This window comes from Trachemys scripta, chromosome 16 (genome assembly GCF_013100865.1).
Source record: "Trachemys scripta elegans isolate TJP31775 chromosome 16, CAS_Tse_1.0, whole genome shotgun sequence".
Classification (NCBI taxonomy): Eukaryota; Metazoa; Chordata; order Testudines; family Emydidae; genus Trachemys; species Trachemys scripta.
In genome coordinates, this window is record NC_048313.1 from 18,116,596 (window position 1) to 18,129,778 (window position 13,183).

The 13,183-nt window shown below is 44.2% G+C and overlaps 1 protein-coding gene across 1 annotated transcript in view; it reads left to right on the forward strand.

Annotated features, from left to right (window-relative positions):
* Positions 1-13,183, forward strand: part of SLC4A8 (solute carrier family 4 member 8) — a 42,851-nt gene that overhangs the window by 14,778 nt on the left and 14,890 nt on the right. Inside the window, exons 9-13 of the mRNA XM_034792841.1 lie at positions 275-366; positions 2,684-2,858; positions 4,395-4,528; positions 5,611-5,856; positions 8,727-8,832. Coding sequence (XP_034648732.1) covers positions 275-366; positions 2,684-2,858; positions 4,395-4,528; positions 5,611-5,856; positions 8,727-8,832 — 753 coding nt within the window. The remainder of the gene's footprint in view (positions 1-274; positions 367-2,683; positions 2,859-4,394; positions 4,529-5,610; positions 5,857-8,726; positions 8,833-13,183) is intronic.

The window sequence follows — 13,183 nt, forward strand, 5'->3', positions numbered from 1 at the left end:
TGCATGCATCAGTGTTTGTAAGACCAAGGCCTTAGTGTAGTGTATAGGAATTGGGTAGTACCCCTTTAAATAGTTTGGTAGCTCTCTAGTGGGCCTTTCTGTTATGGCAGAAGCCACCAGAACCTACCAGAGCAGCAGTATATACATGTACCCAGGGAATACGACCCAGTTCCTGCACACTCCACTAAGCACGGAAGAGTGTCTTACAATCAGATGCCTGGGATCTAGAGGCAAACACCACAAAGATCTCGCTCTTGTGTTTCTGTTTTAACAGGACAAGAGGAAGATGCCAGGTGTCCCTAATGGCACGGCTTGCCATACTGAGCCAGAACAGCACAGTGGACCCGAACTTGAACGAACGGGAAGGTTAGTGCGGCAAGATTTAACATTCATCTGCCTCTCCTTAAAGTTCACCCTAGAGCTTTGCGAATAATGGATTTTTTTTTGGTTGGCTGTCACCTGTCTTTTTGTTGTGTTTGTACAGCACCTTGCGCAACAGGGGGTCTGACATGCTAAGAGAATACAAATAAATAATAATTTTTTTTTAAAGTCAGGGCTAAAAAGGTTTCAAGTTGGCACAATTTTTTTTTTTGGCAAATTGAAAAGTCTAGAACATTAATTTTGGGTTGAATGAAGTGTTTTGTTTAAGTTGAAGCAATTTTTTTCACACATGTGAATGTCTTAAAAATAAAAGTAAAGGACATTTCTAAACAAAAAGTCCTTTTCAATTGAAAAATGAAAATATTTTGTTTCGGAAATGGGCTTATGGGGAGGAAAAATTTATCGATGTGGGTCAATGCTTGTCCTGAGACCACTCTAAAATTGAGAGGTGTAGTATATTAGTTTATATAGTTATCAATTAGTTATCAACTAATTAGTTAATTCGTTATCAATTGGTTAATAGATAAGGTGTATATGATGATGCTCCAGTCTAAGTAGAGTAGTTCCTGGATTTTGTAGGACCAATCAAGCTTGTTGTGTAACTCAGTGGAGCTCTTAACAAACACAAACTACAAGAATCGCTGAAGAGGACTGCTTAGTAAAGACAGTGTGTTTCCTGCACCAGGCAACGTGGTTTATGACCAGTAATGCACCGTATCTCGCATAGCTGTAGGTAGGAACATTTGGATAAAGAGCCTTAATTTGAGTCAGATACCACCAGGGTGGGGGGAGAGATAGCTCAGTGGTTTGAGCATTGGCCTCCTAAACCCAGGGTTGTGAGTTCAATCCTTGAGGGGGCCACTTAGGGATCTGGGGCAAAATCAGTACTTCATCCTGCTAGTGAAGGCAGGGGGCTGGACTTGATGACCTTTCAGGGTCCCTTCCAGCTCTATGAGATAGGTATATCTCCATATATTATATTATAATGATTAAAGGAAGAATATAAGCCTTGACAATAGAGCTGGTTGGAAAATGGGAAGGTTTTCTTAAGGGAAAACATTGACTTTTTGGCACCAAATTGAAAACCTAAATATTGTACCTGAAAACCAAAATATTTCCTTTCAAGATGGTGCCTCGTGGGAGTTGTAGTTTGGGTGGCTTATGCTGCCAGTCTCCTTTCTGGCTGGAGCTTTCTGGTTGGACTTCATCTCCCATGATGCACCACTTTCTCCCCCTTTTGAGGAGCGTGGCTGCATCATAGCAATTCGGGGTGGTGTTGTAGCATGGGAGATGCAGGCCTGCGAGAGTGCCGGGCCTCTATAGGAGAATGAGAACATAACGTAGCTGAACTACAATGCCCATGAGGCACTTTTAAAATAAAAATACTTAGGATTTCAATATTTCACAGGAAAGCTGAGATTTTTCTCAGAATTTTTTTAATCAAAAAAGGGGGAAAAATCATTTTTTTGTCAAAATTTTCCACGGGGGAAGGAGGAGCAAAACTTAGGGGCAACTCGCATTAGCCTGATGTGGCTCTTTGTTTCCCTCTAGTGGCTAGACCATGTAGAGAGGTCCTGCAACTGTCCCTGGGCTTCCATGCTTATATGACCCCCTTTAGTGTAGTATCTGAGTATATCCCAATGACTAATGGGTTTTATCTTCCCAGCATCTCTGCTAGGCAGAGAAGGACTGTCGCCATATTCCAGATGGGGAAATGAGATGCAGGATACCTTAGGTGACTTATCCACCGTCACGCAGGATGTTTTCTGGCTGAGCTGGGGATCGAGTGCGGTTCTTTCCCCCTAGACTAGTGGCCTATCCACCAGGCTATCGTACCTACCTATCTTTCCATCCTAACGGCTGGTTCTTTAGGTCAAGCAGTAGCAGCTTATGCTTTAAGATGTAGGGATCCTAGGTTTAATCACAACCAGGGGCGTTGTTGTATCCCGATTTCTCTTGCTGTGGGATGAAAACAATTATTTGAACAACACTGGAACTCCTCATTATTATTGGCTTGTTGGGTGACTTCGGGCAAGTCAGTTCCTCGCTATGTGCCTCAGTTTCCCCATCTTTAAATGAGGTTACTGACACTTCCCTCCTGTGTAAAGCGCTTTAAGGTCTGATGAAAAGCATTGGAGCGAGGCATCATTTCATTATGAATAGTGTCAGAGCAAGGTGTAGGGTGGCTTGCAACATAGAGAATTTACAAGACAGCATTGCTTGTCTCTTGTTTAAAAAAGAAAATCTGCCATTGTTGTCTCCAATAGGGGGAAAAAATATCATTTTCTTTTCTTTTTTGCAGGCTCTTTGGTGGTTTGATCATGGATGTGAAACGAAAAGCTCCTTGGTTCTGGAGTGACTTCAGGGACGCTCTGAGCTTGCAGTGCTTGGCGTCTTTCCTCTTTCTATACTGTGCCTGCATGTCCCCCGTGATTACCTTTGGGGGGCTGCTTGGAGAAGCGACTGATGGACAAATAGTAAGAATATTTTTTTCTAATGCATAGTGTACGATTCCCAGGAGAACAAGCTACATCAGAGAACACCAAGAGCAATCAGCATTGCATTTCACTGCTGCTAATATGTTTTGAGTTCTATTGATTTGCCTTCTGCTAGTTGAGGCTTTAGGGGGCAGGTTTTCTCCACAACCAGGCAGTCTAGGAATTTAATTTTTGTTTCAATGAAAGCTGAGATTCTGGCGTAATCACTTGACTCCGGGAGCTGGGGCTTTAAGAAACCCCACCAAATATCATGAGGCTCGTGATAAACTCATGAGAGTTGGCAACACTGACTGATTTCGTGGAACCGTATTAATTCACATCCGCAAAGCCTCTGCCCCATGGCATTCCATGGCATGTGCTGCTTATGCTTCGGGCAGGCTAACAAAGAGTAGCTTTCAAGGTTACATTTTCAAAGCTGTTATTCCACGGGGCAGCCCGCTCCGTTTGGATAGGTGAATAACACTAACCTGGCGGAGTGATTGCTATTTAAAATTAAGATCCTGCCGTAGGTAGGATGGGAGGCATAGATAGAAGGTGATGGGTGTCTGTGTAAAACTCTCAGGGTACATCTACACTTATCTGGAGCTGGAGGTGTAGATTCTGGTTGGAGGAGGTATATCCGTGCTAGCTCCAATTGAACTAGTGTGCTAAAAATCGAGTGTAGCTGTTGCAATAGGAGGGGCAGCAGGGACTAGCCGCTGTGAGCACAAGTCCAAAGTCTCTAGTAATTTGGTTTCCCATTGCGCTGCGTTAGCCCGTACAACTCCTCAGCTTGTCTTTGCCAGTGTGACTATCTCCCCACACCCCCACAGGTTGTGTATTTATGTAAAGGTTGGCAAGAGTGTGCCATGAGCCCACGCCATTTTCATTCAATACTGTGCACGTGTTCTTTTATATGGCAGCATTTTGCAGTCGTGGGCTGGAGTCCAGAACCCCCAGAATGGTATAAAATCTTAAGGAAGGAAGAGGCATTTGCAGATTTTACTCACTAAATCCAATACATTGCAATCCATAAACAATACTCATCCCTAGCTCTTATCTGGCACTTTTCATCAGTAGCTCTCAAAGTGCTTTACAAAAGAGGGCGTTCTCATTATCTCCATTGTACAGATGGGAAAACTGAGGCAGCGTATTTAGTTCCATCAAAAGGAATATAGGACTGGGAAGGATCTCCTCGGTCACTGACTGAAGTCCCTTAGTACTACACCCATATGCTTATTGCTGTTTAGTCATGTAAAATGCAAGCAAAGAGACGCAAATTGGGATTTTCAAACCAACTAAGGGATTTGGGTGCCAGATTCCCATTAAAAATCTGGCCGGGTGTTAGTCTCTTTTGAAAAAAATCGCATGAATTCTCCATTAAGGTCCTGTACAACGCTCTGGCAGTGTAGACTCAGCTTAAAATGGTGTGAATATAGTTTACGCCCACCTAAATGAGATTCAGACCCAATGTGTATAAAACTTAAAGATGGAGGAACATTTATCTGTTGCTTGCTTGTTTGTTTTTAACTTCAGAGCGCAATAGAATCCTTATTTGGTGCCTCGATGACTGGAGTTGTATACTCTCTGTTCGCTGGACAACCCCTCACTATCTTAGGAAGCACTGGACCGGTGCTGGTGTTTGAAAAGATTTTGTTCAAGTTCTGCAAGTAAGGCCGTGTGCTCTTTAGAATGTACAGAATTGATGCATGTGGCCAGGTGGCAGATTAAAAGAATAGCAGGGAAAATGTGTATTTAAAAAAAACCCGCAAATGTAAGATGCAGTTTTATTTCCTCCTTGGAAATAAAACATTGCTGCTTTCACGAGTGATGGTGTAAGAGTGGAATAGTGTGAATAGATTTAATAAAAATTGGAACAGTGAACAATACACGGACTTTCATGAGCCATGAATGTGTTGCTCATATGCTTAAAGTTACGCACATTCTCAAGTTCCTAGCCCCCATCCCCAAATGCTTGTCTCTTCCACTTCTTATGTCCTGTCTTTTAGGTCTGGATCCTGGAAACACGTATGCACATGCTTAACTTTAAGCATATATCTAATAGAGCTGATGGAAAAAGTGGTGTCCCCCCCCTAGAGAATATTGATTTTTGGGTAGAAATTTGAATACTGAAAAACTTTGTCCACAAAGTGAAATATTTCATTTTTTGGCTGACATATTTTGCTTTCCAAGCATTTAGTTTTTCTGCAGAAAGCAGACACTTTCAATAAAAAATAATTCATTGGAAATCCGAATGTATAATCCTTAAATTCAATGGGACTAGTTACTATGGCTGGTAGGAAATTTTCCATCCAAAAAAAAATTTCTAAAGAAACTATCAATAGAAATTGGTTTTTTTGGGATGGAAAATTTCCTACCAGCCGTAGTAACTAGTCCCATCGAATTTAAGGATTATACATTCTTAATGTTATGCATGTGTGTGTTTGAAGACTGTGAGCTCTTCAGGGCAAGGACTGAAATTTTAACATAGAAGTTTACAGTGCCTGGCTTAATTGGGCCACTGCTAGGTTGATTAATAAATAATAATAATAGATTTGAGCTCTTCTCTGCCTGGTCTACACCCTTGATTGGTGGTTGTTCGCCTGGAGAGCAGTGATGCACTTAATTGGTCCTCATAAGAGTCTTAATGCATGAATAAAATCCTTCCCAATTTCCTGTGCCGTTCACTGAAAACTGTGCACCTGTTTGCTTATTCTGACCTTTGGCGCTTGTCCCTGGCTCCTTTTTGCAGAGACTACTCACTCTCCTACCTTTCCCTGAGAACCAGCATTGGACTGTGGACTGCTTTCCTGTGCATCGTCCTTGTGGCAACAGACTCCAGCTCCCTAGTATGCTACATCACTCGCTTTACTGAAGAAGCATTTGCTTCTCTGATCTGTATCATTTTCATCTACGAAGCTCTAGAGAAACTGATTAAGCTGGGGGTGACCTACCCCATCCACATGCACAGCCAACTCGACCACCTTACCTTCTACTAGTGAGTTCATCTTGGTTTTTTTTTCTTCTTTTCTTTTCTAAAGCTACTCTCATCAAACAGGACAGTAAGATGCTGATTCAGCAAAGTATGCCTAAGCCCATCCCTGTTTAGCAAAGCACTTAAGCACATGTTTAATTCCCTTTGACGTCAGCAGGACTGCAGCACCTTGCTGAATAAGAATGGGTTTAAACACGTGCTTAGAGGAAGATGATCTAGCGCAGTGTTTCTCAGCCTTTTTGATAACAGGGACCAGCTTGTTGCCTTCCTAAGTTCTGTCAGGGAGATCTCAGGGACCGGCACTGGTCCATGGATAAAAACCATAACAATGGCCATACTGGGTCATACCAAAGGTCCATCTAGCCCAGGATCAGCAGCCAAGGCCAGGGGCCCCAGAGGGAACAAACGGAACAGGTAATCATCAAATGATCCATTCCCTGTCGCCCATTCCCAGTTTCTGGCAAACAGAAGCTAAGGACACCATCCTTGCCCATCCTGGCTAATAGCCATTGATGGACCTATCCTCCATGAATTTATCTAGTTCTTTTTTGAACCCTGTTATAGTCTTGGCCTTCACAACATCCTCTGGCAAGGAGTTCCACAGGTTGACTCTGCGTTGTGTGAAAAAATGCTTCCTTTTGTTTGTTTTAAATCTGCTGCCTATTAATTTTATTTGGTGCCCCCTAGTTCTTGTGTTATGAGAAGGAGTAAATAACACTACCTTATTTACTTTCTCTAGACCATTCATGATTTTATAGACCCCTATCATATCCCCCCTTAGTTGCCTCTTTTCCAAGCTGAAAAGTCCCAGTCTTATTAATCTCTCCTCATACGGCAGCTGTTCCATACCCCTAATAATTTTTGTTGCCCTTTTCTGAACCTTTTCCAATTCCAATATATCTGTTTTGAGATGGGGCGACCACATCTGCACGCAGTATTCAAGGTGTGGGCGTACCATGGATTTATATAGAGGCAATATGATATTTTTTGTTGTATTATCTATCCCTTTCTTGATGATTCTGTTTGCTTTTTTTGACTGCCGCTGCACATTAAATGGATGTTTTCAGAGAACTATCCACAATGACTCCAAGATCTCTTTCTTGAGTGGCAACAGATAAATTAGACCCCATCATTGTATATGTATAGTTAGGATTATGTTTTCCAATGTCCATTACTTTGCATTTATCAACATTGTATTTCATCTGCCATTTTGTTGCCCAGTCACCCAGTTTTGAGAGATCCTTTTGTAGCTCTTCGCAGTCTGCCTGGGACTTAACTATCTTGAGTACTTTTATATCATCTGTAAATTTTGCCACCTCACTGTTTACCCCTTTCTCCAGATCATTTATGAATATGTTAAATAGGACTGGGCCCAGTACTGACCCTGAGGAACACCACTGTTTACCTCTCTCTATTCTGAAAACTGACCATTTATTCCTACCCTTTGTTTCCTATCTTTTAACCAATTACCAGTCCATGAGAGGACCTTCCCTTTTATTCCATGACTGCTTACTTTGCTTAAGAGCCTTTGGTGAGGGAACTTGTCAAAGGCTTTCTGAAAATCTAAATGCACTATATCCACTGGATCCCCCTTGTCCACATGTTTATTGACCCACTCAAAGAATTCTAAGTAGATTGGCGAGGCATGATTTCCCTTTGAAAAACCATGTTGACTATTCCCCAACAAATTATGTTCATCTATGTGTCTGACAATTTTGTTCTTTACTATAGTTTCAACCAGTTTGCCCGGTACTGCAGTCAGGCTTATTGACCTGTAATTGCCAGGGTCACCTCTGAAGCCCTTTTTAAAAATTAGTGTCACATTAGCTATCCTCCAGTCATTTGGTACAGAAGCTGATTTAAATGATAGGTACAAACGACAATTAGTAGTTCTGCAATTTCACATTTGAGTTCCTTCAGAACTCTTGGGTGAATCCCATCTGGTCCTGGTGACTTATTACTGTTTAGTAAAAATTAGGATCTAGGGGATAGAACGATGGGCTGGGGTTCATGAGACCCAACTTCAGTTGACAGCTACTCCTGAATAGCTCCCTGTGTGGACATTCTTATTCCAGAATCCACTTCGGAAGTGGATTAAGAAAAATCCAGAACAAGTGTCCACACATGGTGTTATTCAGGAATAGCTATTCTGCTTTGAAGACACATCCTGCCTTTTTCTGGAATAGCTGTCGACAAGCCCTCTGCATCAGGCTTTCTGTGTGGCCCTGGGCAAATCACTTAATGTGCCTGTAAGAATTCTTTTCTGTCCGCAGGGGAGTTGGGAGGATCAAATCCACCATGATTGTAGGATGCTCAGAAATGATGGTGAAGGCCATAGACGTGTCAGGAGTCGAATTTAAGCACACGCTTAAGTGCTTTGCTGAATCGGGTCTTAATGCAGGGACTTCTTGAACTCCAGCTAACATAATGTGTGAATGTTCAGTGGTAAAGCGCAGAGATGTGCCACAGAGATTTGGGAACTTTTGAACAGGGAATCCACCAGCACCTAGAAACCACTGGCATTTTGCTATGTACTTTGAGAGCATTTTAATGATCTAGTGGTTCGGGCACTGGGCAGGGAGTCAGGACATCTGTGTTCAGGAGCCCTTGAACAAGTCCCTGCCCCGCTCTCTGCCTCAGTTTCCCCATCTGCACAGTGTGGATAACGGTACATATTTCGCTTTGGAGGTGCTGGGTGTGCCTCTGTAACTCAGGCTGAGCTCAGTTTTGCTCTTAAACCTTTTTGTTTTTGTGCTTAATCCTGAAGAATACAGCATATCTTCCCCCCCAATGAAAAGCTAAGGGGTTCTGTTATCGCTGAGGAGTTCCCCTCTTTTGGTACTTTAACCCTAATATGTTTTCTTTGCTCTTAGCTGTAAGTGTGCCGCTCCTGACAATCCCAGCAATCAAACCCTACAGTTCTGGAGCGACAAGAAGATTGTCCCTTCTGCGATGGAGTGGGCGAACCTCACTGTCAGTGTAAGTGCATGGGCCCCTGTGCTCTTAGCTGTGGTATATTACAGATCTTGGGTGACCAGATGTCCAGATTTTATCGGGGCAATCCTGATATTTGGGGCTTTGCCTTCTATAGGTGCCTATTACCCCTCACCCTCTGTCCTGATTTTTCTCACTTGCAGTGTGGTCACCCTATATAGATCAAAATGGAGCGGAAGGGCATCATGGTCCAAATAACCATCGTGTCACACTCCTGCTAATGTTAGTTCTGCCTTTTCATGCTGCTAATTGTTACCTAAGGCCCCTAAGTTATCCCAGGCCTCCAACTGTACTAGAACTACTGTAATAGAAATAATGCAGTTCAGATTCTTGTGAGTCTAAAATTAGGGTTGGCTGGAAAACAGGAATTCTGTTTTGCAAAAAATGTCAAAGTTTCAGCATTTGTTTTCACCGCAATGTGCAATGAAACAGAAACCTTTCACCGTTTCCTGTGAATACAAGAGGAGAGAGAGAGCGTGAGTGAGCCTAAGGCCTGCCCTGAGTAGCTTGGTGGTTAGAGCACTCACCTGGCCTATGGGAGCCCTGTTCTATCTGATATGGAGGAGAGACTTGAACCTGGGTCTCCAGGGGAGTGTCATAACAGCTGGAATATATTGTCAGAATCTCTCCTGTTGTGGCTGCTGCACTTTGTATAAATAAAACATTCCACCAGAAAATAGTGGGGCAGAGGGAAACTGACTCTAGCCTGGTGGTTCGGACGCTTACCTAGCACGTGGGAGGCACAGGTTCAAGTCCTTGCTTTGTCTATCATTCAGCTGAGTGCCTTAGTCTATTGGCTATTCAGAAGTCACTCCCCAGACATCCCATCCAGGTTCTGCGAAAATGTTGCCAAAACTAACCCCTTCCTACCAAAAATTACAGTTTTGACAAATTGGCATTTTCTGATGGAAAAACATTGTCAAAAATTTCCTTACCAGCTCTAGTTTAAATGCTTGGGACCAGCATTCTCTTGGCCCGGGGAGGTGCAAAGACCTAAGTAGTAAATGCAGCCTGCCTATGCCTCTGGTTTAGGAAAGCATCTCCGTTCAGGAAAGCAATCCTGTGCTCGTCTCTAAGTCCACAACTTATGTCTCGTTGAAGTCAATGGGACATAAGCGCATGCTTAAAGTTAAGAACGTGTACAAGTGTTTTCCTGATTTGGGGCCTAATTTCTCCAAGCCCAGGACTCTGATTCAGTAATGTGCTTAAGCATGTGCCTAACTTTAAGCATGTGAGTTGGGGAACTGCTTAAAGCTAGGTGTGTGCTTAAGTCCTTCAATGGAATCGGGGACCCTGTGTGGAACATAAAAAGGTCTTTTCCCAAAATCTCCCGATCACTTCCTGTGGGTTTTTCCATGAGAACTTACCTCTCCTTCCACCATTATCACTGAGTTAACCCTCCTTTCCATCCCTCTCTCGCCTTCCCTGAACTCTTCCTTTTTCTGTGCGGTCTCTCGAGATGAAAGCAGCACTCACAGTTTAAGCGGAGGATGTGCTGTTGATTTTCAGTTCAGCGTTACGTTGGGTTTTGTTCTCTATTTGTAAGAATGGCCATGCTGGGTGAGAGCAATGGACCCTCTAGCCCTGTATCCCGGCTTCCGACAGTGGCCAATGCCAGGTGCCCCAGAGGGAATGACCAAAACAGGCAGTCATCGAGTGAGCCATATTTATTGTCCAGTCCCAGATTCTGGCAGTCAAAGGCTAGGGATTGCATCCCTGACTATCTTGGCTAATAGCCATTGATGGACCTATCCTTCATGAATGTATCTAATTATCTAATTCTGCTTTTAGCCCCGTTATACTTTTGGCCTTCACAACATCCTCTGGCAGCGAGTTGCACAGGTTGACTGTGCATTGTGTAAAGTAATACTTCCTTTTGTTTGTTTTAAACCTGCTGCCTATTCCCTCCTTAATGCACCCTAACCCACCTGTGAGGTCCACGCCCCTCCTTACAGGGCAGCATGGCCTAGTGGCCAGAGTCCACAGGATCAACCCTTGTCGCAGGGCAGCACGGCCTAATGGCCAAAGTCCACGTAAGCGCCCCGGGTTGCAGGGCCGTAGGACCTTACTACTGGCTCAGCGAGGGGGTCCTACCGAAACACGCTGAGGCTTACCGGGGTCAAGGTACCAGTCCATCACCTCCCCCGGGTCGCTCCCTACCGGGTGGGGAGTTGGGGTCTCCCACGGATCCCAGGGTTCTCCGTGAGTCTCCGGATCCGTCGCCTCCTCCGGTTCCTCCCGCCGTCGGGGTTCGTGCCAGCCTGTAGAAGCCTCTGTTCCTGGCAGCTTCAAGAGCATCGGCTGGTCCTCTGCAGGAGCTTCCCAGTTAGATCCTTCCCCTGCGGCCGCCAGCCCCGACTGAGCTGAGTTTCCTCCTTTTATACTCAGTGAGCATTTGGAGCATGCCCAGTACGAACGGGGCGGGACTTCCTCTGTCAGAGCTACTGGTCTGACATCGCTGGGGCCAGTGCGGGGCGGGGCTGCTTGTTCGACGGCCACTGTGCAGCGAGCAGGCATCTCCATTGGGAGCTGCCAGTTTAAATGCATTTTACTAGGAATGTCTAAGCCGCACCTCTGAGGATTTGACTCTGTGAGCCAGGTCAGAGCTGGGAGAGGAGGCGGGAGGAGCCCTGTCTGAGCAAGCGAATCCGAAGAGCATGACTGCCCTGGGCAGGCACAATGTATCAGGAGGGATAGTGCCCATACAGCCAACCCCAAATGGTGAGCAATCGTGAGTCCAGCCCCCTGAAATCATGAGTTAGGCTTAAAAACCGTGAGCAAAAAAAAATCACAAGACTTGCAATAATATATATGGAGATATACCTCTCTCACAGAGCTGGAAGGTCATCCAGTCCAGCCCCTGCCTTCACTAGCAGGACCACGTACTGATTTTTGCCCCAGATCCCTAAGTGGTCTTCTCAAGGATTGAACTCACAACCATGGGTTTAGCAGGCTAATACTCAAACTACTGCAACACACTCAGGAGCAGCAGGGAGTGCCCCTGTTCTGTAGCTATACAACCTGCACTTTCTCTAACGTTGGCTTGGTAGCCTGCTGCTGCTAGCAGGGGATGATTCCTAGCTAGCTTCCTGTGGGACCTGGAGCAATGTTGTGTCTTTTTACCTACTACCAATTTCCTTCAAGCAGTTAACAGATTGCATCTGCTTTGTGCGTGAGCGCTCCCTGCCCTTTCGGCACTCTAGAGCACCCTATAGGGCGACCACAATATAGCCCATATTCTGCTAGCCAATTGTGATGCAAAGCATTAGTGCATTTTTTTGTAGGGGGTAGTTTTTAAATAAAGCCGGTGTCGTTTCCACTCTGTTAAGATTACGTGCACGTTGGCAGGGCTGTAATGCTCTCAGCTGTTTTTCCATTACATTTCCATTACTGTTTTTCCATTAGTAAACAGCTTGTCTTACAATGTTTGCACAAATTATGTCATTAGTGCAACGATTCAGGTAAGTGTCGTGCTAGATGAGTTCTTGGTTACCCAAGGTTAATAAGTGACAAAGCATAAGCATGCCAGTGATTAGGAAGAGATTGTCAAAAGAGGTGAACACTACAGCTGGTCGGAAAAATTTTGTCCAAACAGTTTTCTATCTGACAATTCCACTTTGATGCAACTTAAATTTTCTGCGAAATTATATTTGCAGTAAAATTTCACTTAAAAAAAAAGAAAAAAACATTTAGAACACATTGAAATGTCCCATTTTGATATATTTGGAACAAAAGGGTTTTTTGTTTGTTTGTTTCAAATTTATTTTTTATTTTGAAACATACTTTATTTTGGATAAAAAATAAAAATACATTTTAAAAAGTGCTCAAAATCGAAACAAAACATTTCAAATTTATTGAACGTTTCGAATGACCCCCCCCCAAAATAAATTTTTTTAAGAATCTCCTTTTGCTAAAAATTTTTGGCTTCTTGTCATGATTTGGAACAATTTTTTTTTTCAACATTCACAAATGTTTCACAGGACAGAAAATCTATTTTCTGACCAGCTCTAGTCAGCAGATTAGGTGCTGAGCTGTTTTGAAAATCTGGCCCTACGTGCAGGGCCGGTGCTACCATTAAGGTGAACTAGGTGGTTGCCTAGGGCGCCAAGATTTGGGGGCGCCAAAAAGTGGTGCCCCCAATTTTTTTTTTGACAGCGTCCTCCTTGAGCGCACGATCGCCGCTCCACTTCTCCCACCTCCCAGGCTTGCAGCGCCAATCAGCTGTTTGGTGCCGCAAGCCTGGGAGGAGAATTAGAGCGGGGGCGGTGTGCTCGGGGAGGAGGCGGAGCAGAGGTGAGCTGGGGTGGGGAGCTGCTGCACGGCTCCCCCGGGGGGG